This window comes from Piliocolobus tephrosceles, chromosome X (assembly GCF_002776525.5).
Source record: "Piliocolobus tephrosceles isolate RC106 chromosome X, ASM277652v3, whole genome shotgun sequence".
NCBI lineage: Eukaryota > Metazoa > Chordata > Mammalia > Primates > Cercopithecidae > Piliocolobus > Piliocolobus tephrosceles.
In genome coordinates, this window is record NC_045455.1 from 43,008,415 (window position 1) to 43,022,964 (window position 14,550).

Consider the following 14,550-nt stretch of genomic DNA (forward strand, 5'->3'; position numbering starts at 1 on the left):
TGACAGAGTGAGACTCTGTCTCAAAAAAAATAAAAAATACGGTGGCTCAAGCCTGTAATCCCAGCACTTTGGGAGGCCGAGACGGGCGGATCACGAGGTCAGGAGATCGAGACCATCCTGGCTAACACGGTGAAACCCCATCTCTACTAAAAAATACAAAAAACTAGCCGGGCGAGGTGGCGGGCGCCTGTAGTCCCAGCTACTCGGGAGGCTGAGGCAGGAGAATGGCATAAACCCGGGAGGCGGAGCTTGCAGTGAGCTGAGATCCGGCCACTGCACTCCAGTCCGGGCGACAGAGCAAGACTCCACCTCAAAAAAAAAAAATAAAAAATAAAAAAATAAAAAAAAAAATAAAAAAAATAAAAAATAAAAAATAAAAAAAGTAGTTGCTGACCTCGAAGAACTTTCCATCTACATGGGTAAATTATACAGGAAATGACAGCTAATGAGATAAGAGAAATGCTCTACTGTGTGGTACAGAGAAAACAGATGTTTTATAGGCAGAGAAATAGGTATATCCACTGCATTTTGGGTAGAGATGCAAATAAGGCTGGAGAGGTAGAGCTACATTATGGAGGAGCTTGGAAGTCTGAAAGAAATATTCAGATTTGATGGATTTGATGTGGTAGTGAATGGGGCAGTGAGATGTTTTTGCAAAGTAGGATACATTTTGGTGCAAGAGAGGAGTTAAGAATAAAAATCAGGCAGGTCAACTGGAAACCCGATTAATGTAGGTACAATTTCCTGTTAGTATACAGTTGTCTGTTGCTATCCATGGGATTACTGGTTCCAGTGTACACTCCCTACCTACTGTGGATACCAAAATCCATGAGTGTTCAAGTCCTTTACATACAATTGGTATAATATTTGCATATAACCTATGTATATCCTCCCATATACTTTAAATCATCTCTAGATTACTTATCATACCTAACAAAATGTAAATGCTATGTGAATAACTGTATTGTGTTACAGAATAATGACAAGAAAAACAGTCTGCACACATTCAGCATAGATGCAATCATCCATTCTTTTCTCAAATATTTTTGATGAGCGGTTGGTTGAATTCGTACATGTGAAACCCATGGATATAGAGGGCTGAATGTACTTTTAAGCAGTATCTCACAAGATAATTAGTGGATCTTCCAAATATTCTCTTGGTTTTCATAAAGCCTTTTATAGTTTCAATCACAATATATGCATTAACTCCCCTTATCACTCTCCCTAATGTGTATGTCAAGGAATGTAGGCAGGTGAATAAAAATGAGAGAAAGCAAAAAGAAGCATAATTAATTTAAATCTGAATATTGTTGATACAAAGCATTTGTAGCTCATCTGAAATTAATGTGAAAACAAAAATGAGGTCCTCATCATCAAATCTAATTCTACAGAAATTCTTACGTACATTTCTATTCTACAAACCATTAAATTTATTTAAATATATATGAAATACATGATTATTACTGTTTTATTTTGTAAGAAATTTAATATTTATGCAGAGTAAGAATAAAGGACTTTGTCACTGAACTCAGCACATTATCAGAAAGCACAAATGTAATTACATTCAGCTTGAGTAGAAAAATAAAATAAATATATATTGATTTTACCTTTGCTTTAGTCGTCTTTTGGCTGTTGTGGGAACATTAGCACCATAGCCATAGCAAAAAAGAACCCTTTCAGCCTCATCTTCATTTTCAACTGCAAAATATTAAAGTATATAATGTGAGATAACTTAATTTTTCCTTTAAAAACATGGCAGAAATGAAAATAAAATAGGTTATAATAAATTAGGGAGCATAAAAACATTAGAAAGGGCTAATATGTAATCTTAAACAACCCATTTGTAAGTAGAAGCATATTTCTTAAAGTATGTCCTTGCTTGAATTTGCTCCATTTATTTTTGCAATGTATAAGGGATTGCATCATATCACATTAGGTTTTCTTGTTAAAAAGTATATTAATACCTATATTATTCTGAAGGACTCAAAGGCTTTTTGCATGAAATATGCTACATAATATAACAAATAATGATAACATATCAAAGTCATCAATTCTGTTCTTGACAAAATAAATGATTTTTAAATTAGGACAAATATTGTTTTATCAGAAAAACTTTATTTTAATTTGCAACAATAAAATTATGTACTTACGTAGGTTACTCTATTAAAAACTGTGCAGCTCTAAGCATGTATTGATGGCCTTACTCTTTTTTTAAATGTAAAAAAATTCTGTGAAAATAATTTACTTTTAAATTCTGCAATTGTCATGCCACTTCCCAAAAGGAATTTTAACTAACAGGTTAACATCTTCTGGCTAAAAAACTTGAAATGCAATGACATTTTACTGCAAGTTGGGATTAAAAATATATATATATATACACACATTTTTTTTTGAGATGGAGTTTCGTTCTTGTTGCCCAGGCTGGAGTATAATGGTGTTATTTCTGCTCACGGCGACCTCTGCCTCCCAGGTTCAAGCGATTCTCCTGCCTTAGCCTCCCCAGTAGCTGGGATTACAGATGCCCACCACCAAGCCCCGCTAATTTTTTTTTGTATTTTTAGTAGAGACAGGGTTTTGCCATGTTGGCCAGGCTGGTCTCAAACTCCCGACCTCAGGTGATCTGCCCGCCCTCAGGTGATCTGCCCACCTCAGCCTCCCAAAGTGCTGGGATTACAGGTGTGAGCCACCACACTCGACCAAAAAATATTTCATCATCAAAAAAACCCCCCAAAACACCAAAAAAAAAAAAAAAAATTTCATCAAAGGCTATAGTTTTAACAGCTCAAGTAAAAGCAGTCAATGACATACAAAAACTTTTATAGTATTATTTATCAGCAACCATTATTTTAATGTTAAAAAGATAAACCACTTTCAGGAATATTTCAGAATTAAAACAAAGCCACATATTTTACAACCATAATGATGTTTCATCATCTGCATGCCTATCAATGTAATATGCATACATTTGTTGATTGGCCCTTCTGTAGTAAAGATTTTAGAAACATTCATTAACTGTTTTCTTTTAATTTTGTACCTATCTTTCATGGTGAATCAGGATTAGCTTTCTGAGGAAGATTTACTAGTTGGGAGAGACACATGGAAGAGATGATACACGCCATTACCAATACCATGATCAGCTATCAGGTAAGTCCAGATCCAAGATGAGTTCTCCAAATCAGCTCTACTAGAACTACAGCTAATATTTAGATATGTAACTGACTCTTGTCTCTCCTTAATAGTTCTAAATTGAGAGGACAGAGGGGTAAATTTAGTTTACATCTCAAAAACCCATAAGTTAGATATTAATGGACATGCTAAATGTGAGTTTAATACTTAATGGATTAATAAGTCATGGGATAACTCTTCTAGCAGGGATTAATTACAAAAACAATATATTATACAACTTGTTCAATGCTACTAAAGAGATCTGAACAACGCTATTAAAGAGATCTGAACAACATGTCTTAGAAGCAGAGTACAGAGCAACTGCATCTGAGTGCCACTATTTCTCATGCTACAAGGTATAGGGTAGATATGGGGAGACTGAGATTCAGTGAAGGAATAGGAGAGAAGTCCATGTGCAGAAGCACAGACTTGAAGGTATGTGAAGTTTTAGTAATTGTGAGGAAAGTGGTTGAATTTGGTCTAGAGAATGGTGGTAGTAGAAAGGCAGACTTAGTTCCAACAGTGAACGGAACTAAAGTCTTGTTTGTTAGGCTGAGTAGTCTGGATTTTATTCTAACATCAACAAGAAACTATAATACAAGAAGGTGGCATGACCAATTGATTTTTGTTTTTGATGCAGATATCATTTTAAAAATTCCAATAATAGGGAAGAGGATGGCTTAGAATACTGGCACAGAGAATTCTTAACAAATTATAATACCAGTTGAGATCTAGTCCATAATAGCAGTGGAGAAAAGAACTTGGATTCTAGACAACTGAGCAGGTGTGAGTGAGATGAGGCACTCTAGATAGAATGAAGGAGGAATACAGGTTGATAAAAGCTAGTAGGATGATTAGATAAGTTTACTAACAGATCAAAAATACAGTTGGTCGTCCTTTGGTATCCCTGGGGGATTGGTTCCAGGAACTCTGAGGACACCAAAATCCACAGATGATTAAGTCCCTTGTATAAAATGGCATATATCTGCATATAACATATCTACACCTTCACATACACTTTAAACCTTGTCTGCATCACTTTTAATACCTAACACATTGTATATGCTATATATATAGTTATACTGTATTTTTAAAAATGTATTATTTTTTATTACTTTTTCCCCAATATTTTCAATCCACAGGTGATAAAATCTGAGATGCGGAAGCTGCTAATACAGAGAGCAACTGCACAGAAAAATTAGGAAGTTTCAGGGAAGAAAGAGGAAATGCAAATAATGTTAAATTTTCAGCTGTGCATGGTGGCTCATACCTATAAACGCAGTGTTTTGGCAGGCCAAGGCAGGAGGATTGCTTGAGGCCAGGAATTTGAGATCACTTTGGGCAACATAGTGAGACTGTGTCTCTACAAAAAATAATCAGCTGGGCACGATGGCATGTGTCTGTAGTCCTAGCTACTAGGAAGGATGAGGCAGGGGGATCACTTGAACCCAGGAGTTTGCGACTGCAGTGAGCTATGATTGTACCACTGCACTCCAGCCTGGGCAACACAGTGAGCCCCTGTCTCTAACTATAGAAATTACTAGCCTATTGATAGTAACTGAAGTTGTGGAAAGGGATAAGATTATCCAGAAAGTAGTTAAGTCAAAGGCAGGTGATTCAAGAAGCAAAGAGAAGGGAGTTCTGAGAAATTTGACAAATGCCTAGTGGAGGTTATAAGTATGATGAGGATGCATAGCAGGTAACTGAATTTAACAACTAGAAATCTAGGGTTTTTTTTGTTTTGTTTTGTTTTTTTTCTCTAATTTGAGTTTATTTAGCTTTTAGGCAATACTTGTACTTTTAACAACTTGATGAAATCTTTGAAAACTAAACTCAAATATCCAAATAATACTTATTTGATTACAGAAAGCAATACAGGTATAAATAAGATACTTTAATTTGCTATGGTTACACCTTAATAAATGAAGCCTAATCACCTTCATGTCAGCTGAAATTACCTGAATTAAATGACAAGCCTTCGAAAATTGTATACAATGTAGTACTAAAACAAGTCTGTGCTCACTTGTTTGAAATTTTAGTTAATTGATAAACATTCATTAAAAGGATAAGGTGTATTTTAGTTTCCAATGTGAACTAATAGAGAACCTAGTTATTGATCTTCTAGTAAAAGTAAATCTATTTTATTTGAAGTTGGTTTAGACAGTACCATAACAAAAATTAATTTCTATATTCTGAAGATTTTAAGAAAATATTTATATACATGGACACACTGAAAAAACTGTACAGTATACATCCATGTACTCAACATCTGCAATTTTTTTTTTTTTTTTTGAGACAGGGTCTCACTCTGTCACCCAGACTGGAGTGAAGTGGCACGAACACAGTTACTGCAGCCTTGACGTTCAGGGCTCAGGTGATCATTCATTCCACCTCACTTTCCCATGTAGCTGGCACCACCACGCCTGGTTCATTTTTCATTTTTTTGTACAGATGGGGTCTTGCCATGTTGCCCAGGCTGGCCCTGAACTTCTGGGCTCAAGCAATCGTCCTGCCTTGGTCTCCCAAAGTGCTGGGGTTAAGGGCGTGAGCCACTGCACCTGGCTCCAACATCTGGATTCTAAATCAAACATACTATGTGTTTATTACACATATATCCATCCCTGTTTCCATGAATCTGTTTTTTTGATGCATTTCAAAGAAAGCTATGGACATTTGCACACTTCACTCCTCAACAGTTTAACATGCAAATCATCAATTATAGTTCAATATATATTTAGTTATTTTCTAAAAAATAAGATTTGTAACTTTCACCATGTATAAATTTTATTTTTAAAGTCTACCATTCAATGAGTTTTGAAATATAAAAGTTTTGAAATGTATACACACGTGTAACACAAACCCTATCAAGATATAGAACATTTGAATACCCTGGAAAGTTCCATGTCACTTTTCTCAGTTAATTTTTGGTGACAATCATCTTTAGAGACAACTACAGTTCTGATTTTTGTCTTTTTAAAAATTAAAAAAAATTTTTTTTACCCCCTACCCCTTGATTTTTTTCATCATACTTTTGCCTCTTTTAGAACTTTATATAAACATACAGTATAAGCATACTACATACTATAATCATAGTATAATCATACTGTATGATTATATAAAGTATACTTTATGTTTTTCAGATTCATCCATGTTGTTAAGTCAATTGCTTCTTTTCAGTGAGGAGAAGTATTCTACTACATGAATGTATAATGGTTTGATTAACCATTTTCCTTTGAGATAAACACCTGGGTTGTTGCCAGCTTTTGACTACTATGAATAAATTTCCTATGAACATTCTAGTGGAAATATTTTAATGTGTATATGCCTTCTTCTCTCTTGGGTAAGTAGTGGAAATGCTGGATCACTGATTAGGTTGTTTGATCATTTTGTAAGAAACTGCCAGTTGCTCCACTTCTCACCAACATTTGGTATAGTCAGTCTTTCTAATTTCAGCCATTATTGTGTGTATACAGTGGTATCTCACTGGGATTTTAATCTGCTTTTCCCTCATGACTAGTAATGCTGAATACTTTTATTATGCTTACTTGTCATTCACATGTCTTCTTTTATGATGTGTTTAAACATTTTGCCCATGTTTTAAATAGGACTTTTTTTTTTATCACTGAGTTATATGAATTTTTAAATATATATTCTAGTATATTAATTTCCTACTGGTAGCGTAACAGATTGCCAGACTTTATGGTTTAAACAATACAAATTTATTATTTTATAGCTCTAGAGGTCGTAAGTCCAAAAATCAGCCTCAATGACCTGAAGTCAATGTTTTGTAGGGCTGGTTCTGTCTGGAGGTTCTATGGTAAAATCTGTTTCCTTGCCTTTTCCAGCTTTCAGAGGTTCCAAAGACTAGGACATGAACATTTTTCTTTTCTTTTCTCTTTTCTTTCCTTCCTTCCTTTTCTTTTTCTTTCCCTGTGTTTCTTTCCTTCCCTTCTTCCTTATTCCCTTGCCTTCCTTTCTTCCCTTCCTTTTTTCCTTCTTTTCTTTCTTTCTTTCTCCTTCCTCCCTCCCTCCCTTCCTCCCTCTCTCCCTCCCTCCCTCTCCTTCTCTCTCTCTCTCTCTCCTCTCTCTCTCTCTCTCTCTCTTTCTCTCTTTCTTTTTAGAGATGGGGTCTCACCATGTCAGGCTAGTCTTGAACTCCTGAGCTCAAGCGATCCACATGCCTCAGCCTCCCAAAGTGATGGAATTACAGGCATGAGTCACTACACCCAACAGGACATGGACATCTCTAGAAGGATGTTTTTCAGCCCACCACACTTGGATGTCATTTTTTTTTTTTTTTGTCTAATCTATGTTTTGTGAATATTTTCTCCTCAATATTTTCTTATTTTGGATATCATTCCTTTGTCAGACATAAAATTGTGGTTATTTTCTTTGAGCCTGTGCTTGGCTATTCATTTCTTAATGGTGTCTTTTGAATAAAAGTTTTAAATTTTGATGGTATCTAGTTTATCAATTTTTCTGTTATGATAATTACTTTTAAGGGCCATGTCAAAAAAGGTCTTAATGTTCCCCAAGTGGTAAAGATACTCACCTGTGTTTTCTGTTACATATTTATAGTTTTAGCTATTCCATTTAGGTATCGTCTCAGATTAATATTGGTGTATGGAAGTTTATTTCCATAAAGATGTCCAATTTTTTTTAGTACCATTTACTGAACAAACTTTCCTTTCTCCATTTATTTGCTTTGCTGCCTTTGTTAAAAATGAAATTGTTATTTAAGTATGGATCTGTTTCTGGGTTTTCTAGTCTGTTTCATTGCTATATTTGTCTTTCCTTAAGCCAGTACTATATTAGCCTGATATTGAAGCTTTATAGTAAATCTTGAAAACAGGTAGTGCAATTCTTCCAATTTGTTCTTCTTTTTTTGTTGGGGAGAGAAGGTCACGCTATGTTGCCCAGGCTGGAGTTCAGTGGGTATTCACAGGCACGATCATCGCACACTACTGGCTTTAACCTCTAAGCTCAAGCAATCCTCCTGCCTCAGCCTCCCAGGTAGCTGGGACTACAGGAGTGTACCACCACATAGGGCTTCAACTTTTTTCAAGATTGCTTTGGATATTTCAGTCCTTTGCATTCCATATGAATGAAATACAAAAAAGCCTGCTGCCACTGTGACTAGAAGAACACTAAATTGATAGAATTCACAATATATTTCGTGATTTTGGGGGGAGTGGTTCTTTAACTTCTCTTAGCAATGATCTGTAGGGTTTTTTGGCTTAAATTTACTCCTAAGTATTTTGTGTTTTTTGCTGCTGCTTACTTCTCCAATTGTTTACTTCTAGTATATTTTTGGGTAATGACTGTATATCCTGCTATATTCACTTACCAGTTTTAGTAGTTGTTTGGTAATCTGAAAACATATTCTTATTATTCCTTTCTGATTTTTATATATTTTATATCTTCTCTTATCCTTATCTCACAGGTTAGGAATTCAAACACAGTGCTTAATATAAATCATGAAAATAGGAATCCCTGTCTTACTCTCCCCCTTAATGTGGAAAGCATTCAATATTTCACCATTAAGTACAATTTTAGCTATTGGTTTTTATAACTGCCCTTTTTCAGACTGAGGAAGCTTCTTTCTATTCCTAATTTGTTTAGACAAAGGGACATATGCAAAGCTATGGAGATAAGAAAGAGTATGAAACTTTCAAGACAATATGACATGGAGGGGGATGGCAAGATATGAAAAGTAGAAAGGTAAACATGAGGCTAATCACAAAGTCATGTAAAGAAATTTGACTTTATTGTCTTAGTGAAGACAATAAAAGTCATTAAAGCAGGCATATGATATGAAAATCTGAATGTTACAAAGATTACTTGAACTCCAGTGAAGAAACTGAAGATAAATTTAAAATCTATTGCAGTTATCAGACACTGACCTTGGAAATGGGAAATAGGACAATGATAGGAGAGAAATAAAAGTTTTTCTTACATTGGCCTACAAGTAAATACAGTCCTTACGTGAAAATGTGCCTAAAATAATTAGAACCCTACCTACATTCAAATTCAACTTCAATTGAAGTTTAAACCCATTTTTACCATAAAAACCCTAGAAGAAAATCTAGGTAGTACCATTCAGGACATAGGCATGGGCAAGGACTTCATGTCTAAAACACCAAAAGCAACGGCAGCAAAAGCCAAAATCGACAAATGGGATCTAATTAAACTAAAGAACTTCTGCACAGCAAAAGAAACTACCATCAGAGTGAACAGGCAACCTACAGAATGGGAGAAAATTTTTGCAATCTACTCATCTGACAAAGGGCTATATCCAGAATCTACAAAGAACTCAAACAAATTTACAAGAAAAAAACAAACAACCCCATCAAAAAGTGGGCAAAGAACATGAACAGACATTTCTCAAAAGAAGACATTCATACAGCCAACAGACACATGAAAAAATGCTCATCATCACTGGCCATCAGAGAAATGCAAATCAAAACCACAATGAGATACCATCTCACACCAGTTAGAATGGCAATCATTAAAAAGTCAGGAAACAACAGGTGCTGGCGAGGATGTGGAGAAAGAGGAACACTTTTACACTGTTGGTGGGATTGTAAACTAGTTCAACCATTATGGAAAACAGTATGGCGATTCCTCAAGGATCTAGAACTAGATGTACCATATGACCCACCCATCCCACTACTGGGTATATACCCAAAGGATTATAAATCATGCTGCTATAAAGACACATGCATACGTATGTTTATTGCGGCACTATTCACAATAGCAAAGACTTGGAATCAACACAAATGTCCATCAGTGACAGACTGGATTAAGAAAATGTGGCACGTGTACACCATGGAATACTATGCAGCCATAAAAAAGGATGAGTTTGCATCCTTTGTAGGGACATGGATGCAGCTGGAAACCATCATTCTTAGCAAACTATCACAAGAACAGAAAACCAAACACTGCATGTTCTCACTCATAGGTGGGAACTGAACAATGAGATCACTTGGACTCAGGAAGGGGAACATCACACACCAGGGCCTATCATGGGGAGGGGGGAGGGGGGAGGGATCGCATTGGGAGTTATACCTGATATAAATGATGAATTGATGGGTGCTGACGAGTTGATGTGTGCAGCACACCAACATGGCACAAGTATACATATGTAACAAACCTGCACGCTATGCACATGTACCCTAGAACTTAAAGTATAATTAAAATAAAAAATAAAAAAAAATAAATAAACCCATTTTTATAAGAATGCCAGTTATCTGACTTTTGAACACAAATAATGTACTGTAGCAAACATCACAGCCAACGGTGAAATGTTAATTTAAAATATTTATTAATGTTAGGGATAAGACAGGAAGATAACGTAACAAGAGGGGAAAACAAGAAAAACGGAAAATAGAAATTAAAGATCAAAGATTATAACACAATACCATCAAATGAATTTCTATTTGTAGTTCAAGACTCATTCCAAGGCCAGGCATGGTGGCCGTCTATAATCCCAGCATTTGGGAGGCTGAGGCGGGCAGATCACCTGAGGTTGGGAGTTTGAGACTAGCCTAACCAACATGGAGAAACCCTGTCTCTACTAAAAATACAAAACTAGGTGGGTGTGGTGGTGCATGCCTGTAATCCCAGCGACTCGGAGGCTGAGAATCACTTGAAACCGGGAGGCAGAGGTTGAGGTGAGCTGAGATCGCACCATTGCACTCCAGCCTCCAGCCTGGGCAACAAGAGCGAAACTCCATCTCAAAAAAAAAAAAAAAAGACTAATTCCAGTGTCATCTCCCCTCTTAGATATTCCTCGCCTCCTTTAAAGGTGGGATTCATTAATGATCTCTTTTGTATTTCCACTGAGAACTGCATATTTCTTGCTTATAGCATTTATCTTGCTACTCTAATTATTTGTTATTATGTTCATCTCTCCCAGTAGATTAGAAACCCCTTGAGACGGGAATTATTTCCATGAACTCCTAATCCCCAGTTCCTGACAGATGTAAATACTTAACAATTCCGGAATAAGTGAATTAGATAAAAAATAAAAAAGATAAAAACTATCATATTTAACTTGTTTCTTTTTTGACTGCAATTTCTGAGATGAAGATGAACGAATATTTGAAACACAGAATTTTATTTAGAAATAGTCCCCAATTACATTTTAAGAAAATATAGCAAAGTAGTTTTATTCTTTTTTTTTTTGAGACAGTTTTGCTCTGTTGTCTGGGGTGGAGTACAGTGGCATGATTTTGGCTCAATGCAACCTCTGCCTTCTGGGTTCAAGCAATTCTCCTGCCTCAGCCTCTGGAGTAGCTGGGATTACCCAATATCACTCCTGGGTAATTTTTTTTTGTATTTTTAGTAGAGACGGGGTTTCGTCATGTTGGCCAGGCTGGTCTCGAACTCCTGACCTCAAGTGATTTGCCCACCTTGGCTGTCTGAAGTGCTAAGATTACACAGTGCCTGGTAGTTATAGAGATAATGTCAGGCTTCTTTTGTTGCCAGAAAAAAAAAGTTGCCCATGTGTGTGTGGGGAGACTTACTTTCTGCAGTTTGCAATATTATTTCATCAAGCTCTTTTTCCAGTTTCTCATAAATGTCTAGCCTTGCTTGATGCTCCGAGTTCTGTGCTTGAAGTTCAGTAATGCGTTTTTCAGAAGACGCTTGGAGACCATAAAATTCTTTGGTTAAAACCTAATAGTAAAAGAGAAGAATTACAAAGGCAGAATTAAATAGGTGCACAGTTAAGACAAAAACATGATGTGAAGACATACACAGGGCTTTTTTTTATTTAAACGTTAAGAGAAAGTAGCTCAATTAAGATGACTAATGAGGAAATTAAATATATTTATTTCTAAGGTAAATAATTCAGTTGTTTTTAACTGAAAATTATGAAGTACCTTATCCTTATTTTATAAGCTGGATAAAAAATGAATTTAAAATTAGGAATAATTATAGGAGCAATATTAGCATTTGCTTGTTAGAATTTAAAAAAATACCATGTCATATTTACATAGAGGTCATTTACCTGGCAATCAAAACTATCTGACAGAGGCTTACAAAGTTGTTTCTAAAAACGATATGCTGACAATAAATCCTTCAATTTTCCATCAGAGCTTACTGAATCTACCCTAACTATGATCTTAATAATATTTTTGGTTTTCTGAACAGTCATAAATTCAAAGCAGGAAATAAAAAGGCAAATGTGAAGTGCTGCTTGAGGCAGTATCAGAAAATGCCTTTGTGAACAATTAAAACACATTAAAATGAGATGCAAAAGCAAGGAAATTGGAGTCATTTTGTGTACAAGCAAAAAATCCTACACTCCAATGGTGATTCATTGAAGGAAACACCATGATGACAACAATAAATTAACTAAAAAGATGCCTCTAGTGATAAGGAAATGTTTTAATGCTTAAATTCCAATTACCTAGAACGTTTACTTACTATTACAGACTAAATTATGGAGTGGTATTACACCTGCTTCCTAATACAGTATAAGTAATATACTGTTTCCTGAGAGGCAACAGACTACTACAGTGAAGAATATGGTTTGGAGCCAGAAAAATTTGGATTTCAATATGGCTTTGACACTTACTAGCTGTGATCTCAGGCAATTACTTATTCTTTATAGGCTGACCTTAAAACACTGTTGAAAGAAATTAAATGAGATGATAAATTTCCAGTGCTTAGCAGAGTACCTAGAACATAGTGTTGAAAAGTAATATTGCTACTGTAAGAAATATATGACAATTCTGCATGAAATAGTTTATGCAAATAGAGTTCCACTAATTTAATTATCTTGAATTCTCTACAATTAAACACTTTTAAAGATAACTATTTTCTCTAATGACATAAAGTTCACGTTACAAAATGTGTATGATTATGTGTTTTCTGTGATGTGGCAGAAGGAAAACCTATTTACAGTTCTCAATGAGCAGAAATTATAATTTTCCTTAATTCACTTCAGGTCATTTCCTTCAATTTTCAGCAAAACTTTCCCCTAAAGTAAACAAAACATTATCCCTCACTCTCCATATTCATTCCTTTGGAGAGTGCAGAAGGAATAAAATGGAAACAACATTTTTATGGTGATTTCCAGTGGTTCTGGTTGGGTCAGAAAAAACAAAATGTGTGTTTTAGATTATTTCTTCTTTATTTTTGCTTGTTGGGAATGTGTTTTCTAGAAACTTGTTAATTCACTATAAAAAAAATCACCGCTCAGTGAAATTATCTGGAGCTTATGTGGAGTTCATTACATTGGGATGTAATTCATTAAGAAGCTGATGACACCAATTCCACTGTCAAAAAAGAGAACCAGTAAAGGCAGTGTTAAATGACTATTTCCACAGCACAGCTGACACTTTTTCATTTGTATCCCACTTCCCCCAGCAAAAACACCACACGAAGAAAAACAGGAGAAGTGATTAGGGATAAGGAATCAAAATGTTGAAGATGGGATATTTTATAAGGTATTATTTTAAGAAGAGATTTTAAAAGTATTATGAGAGATATAATTTAAAAAATATCTTCATAACATGAAAAGAGAGGTCCTGAGAAACTACTGATGTGGGGTATCTCCCAATACCACTAGTACCCCATATTACAGAATTTTCTGTTTCTGTGGATTTGTCTGAGTGGCTGTTATAAGTAAACCTACTACTGCTTCTGAAAAGCCAAAGAGAACTTGACTACTGGACCCATGGTACACTATAATATTAAAGATTTGTTTTAGTAAAAATCAATACATGAATATTTCAGTTTAAACATGGATACATAAAATAAGCCCATTAATTTTAGGAATCCATTAAATATAAAGTTCTCACAGTAAAATTTTCCTTCCTTTGAATAATACATGTATTAACTGAATGATAATACAAAGATTAAATAATGATAATACAAAATCATAATTTTGCCTTAAACAGAGACAAATATATAAAACCAACATTTTGGGAGCCCTTGCCAATTAATAATTAAGCAAAAATAAATCATCCCCAAGTTAACAATCAATGAGAATATCGGGTAAAAGCCCAAAAAATCCATTATCTTTACCGTCATGAAATTATTTCTCTATAAATTAATTATAAATGAGAATTGTCTTAAAAATACTTTCAAGAACCCGCCCCAACAAAATATTCAAATGATGATACTACATTATTCTTAATCAAACCATTCATTCATCAAGTATTTACTGAGGATTCATTATGAGAGAGGCACTATGTTAAGCACTGCTGACACAATGATAAATGAATAATCCCTGTCTTCTCAAGGCTTCAGTTTAATAGGGGCACACAATGTTAAGAAATTCCCTCAAGACTCAGTTTTATCAACCAGAATCTTTAGAACCATAACATGTTTTAGAAAGGTGTTTTTCCATATAAGACCTTTAAACAAAGCATA

General features: G+C 35.0%; 1 protein-coding gene across 4 annotated transcripts in view; it reads right to left on the reverse strand.

The window, feature by feature from the left end:
- The window catches only part of PIBF1 (progesterone immunomodulatory binding factor 1), a 267,479-nt gene that overhangs the window by 113,834 nt on the left and 139,095 nt on the right, over positions 1-14,550 (reverse strand). For all 4 annotated transcript variants that reach the window (XR_002725238.2, XM_023186443.1, XM_023186434.2 and 1 more), the window contains exons 12-13: positions 11,694-11,844; positions 1,608-1,698 (exon numbers count right to left, since the gene is read on the reverse strand). Coding sequence is in view for 3 of the 4 variants with exons in the window: in XM_023186443.1 (XP_023042211.1) it covers positions 1,608-1,698; positions 11,694-11,844 (242 nt within the window). In the remaining variant the exon portion in view is untranslated. The remainder of the gene's footprint in view (positions 1-1,607; positions 1,699-11,693; positions 11,845-14,550) is intronic.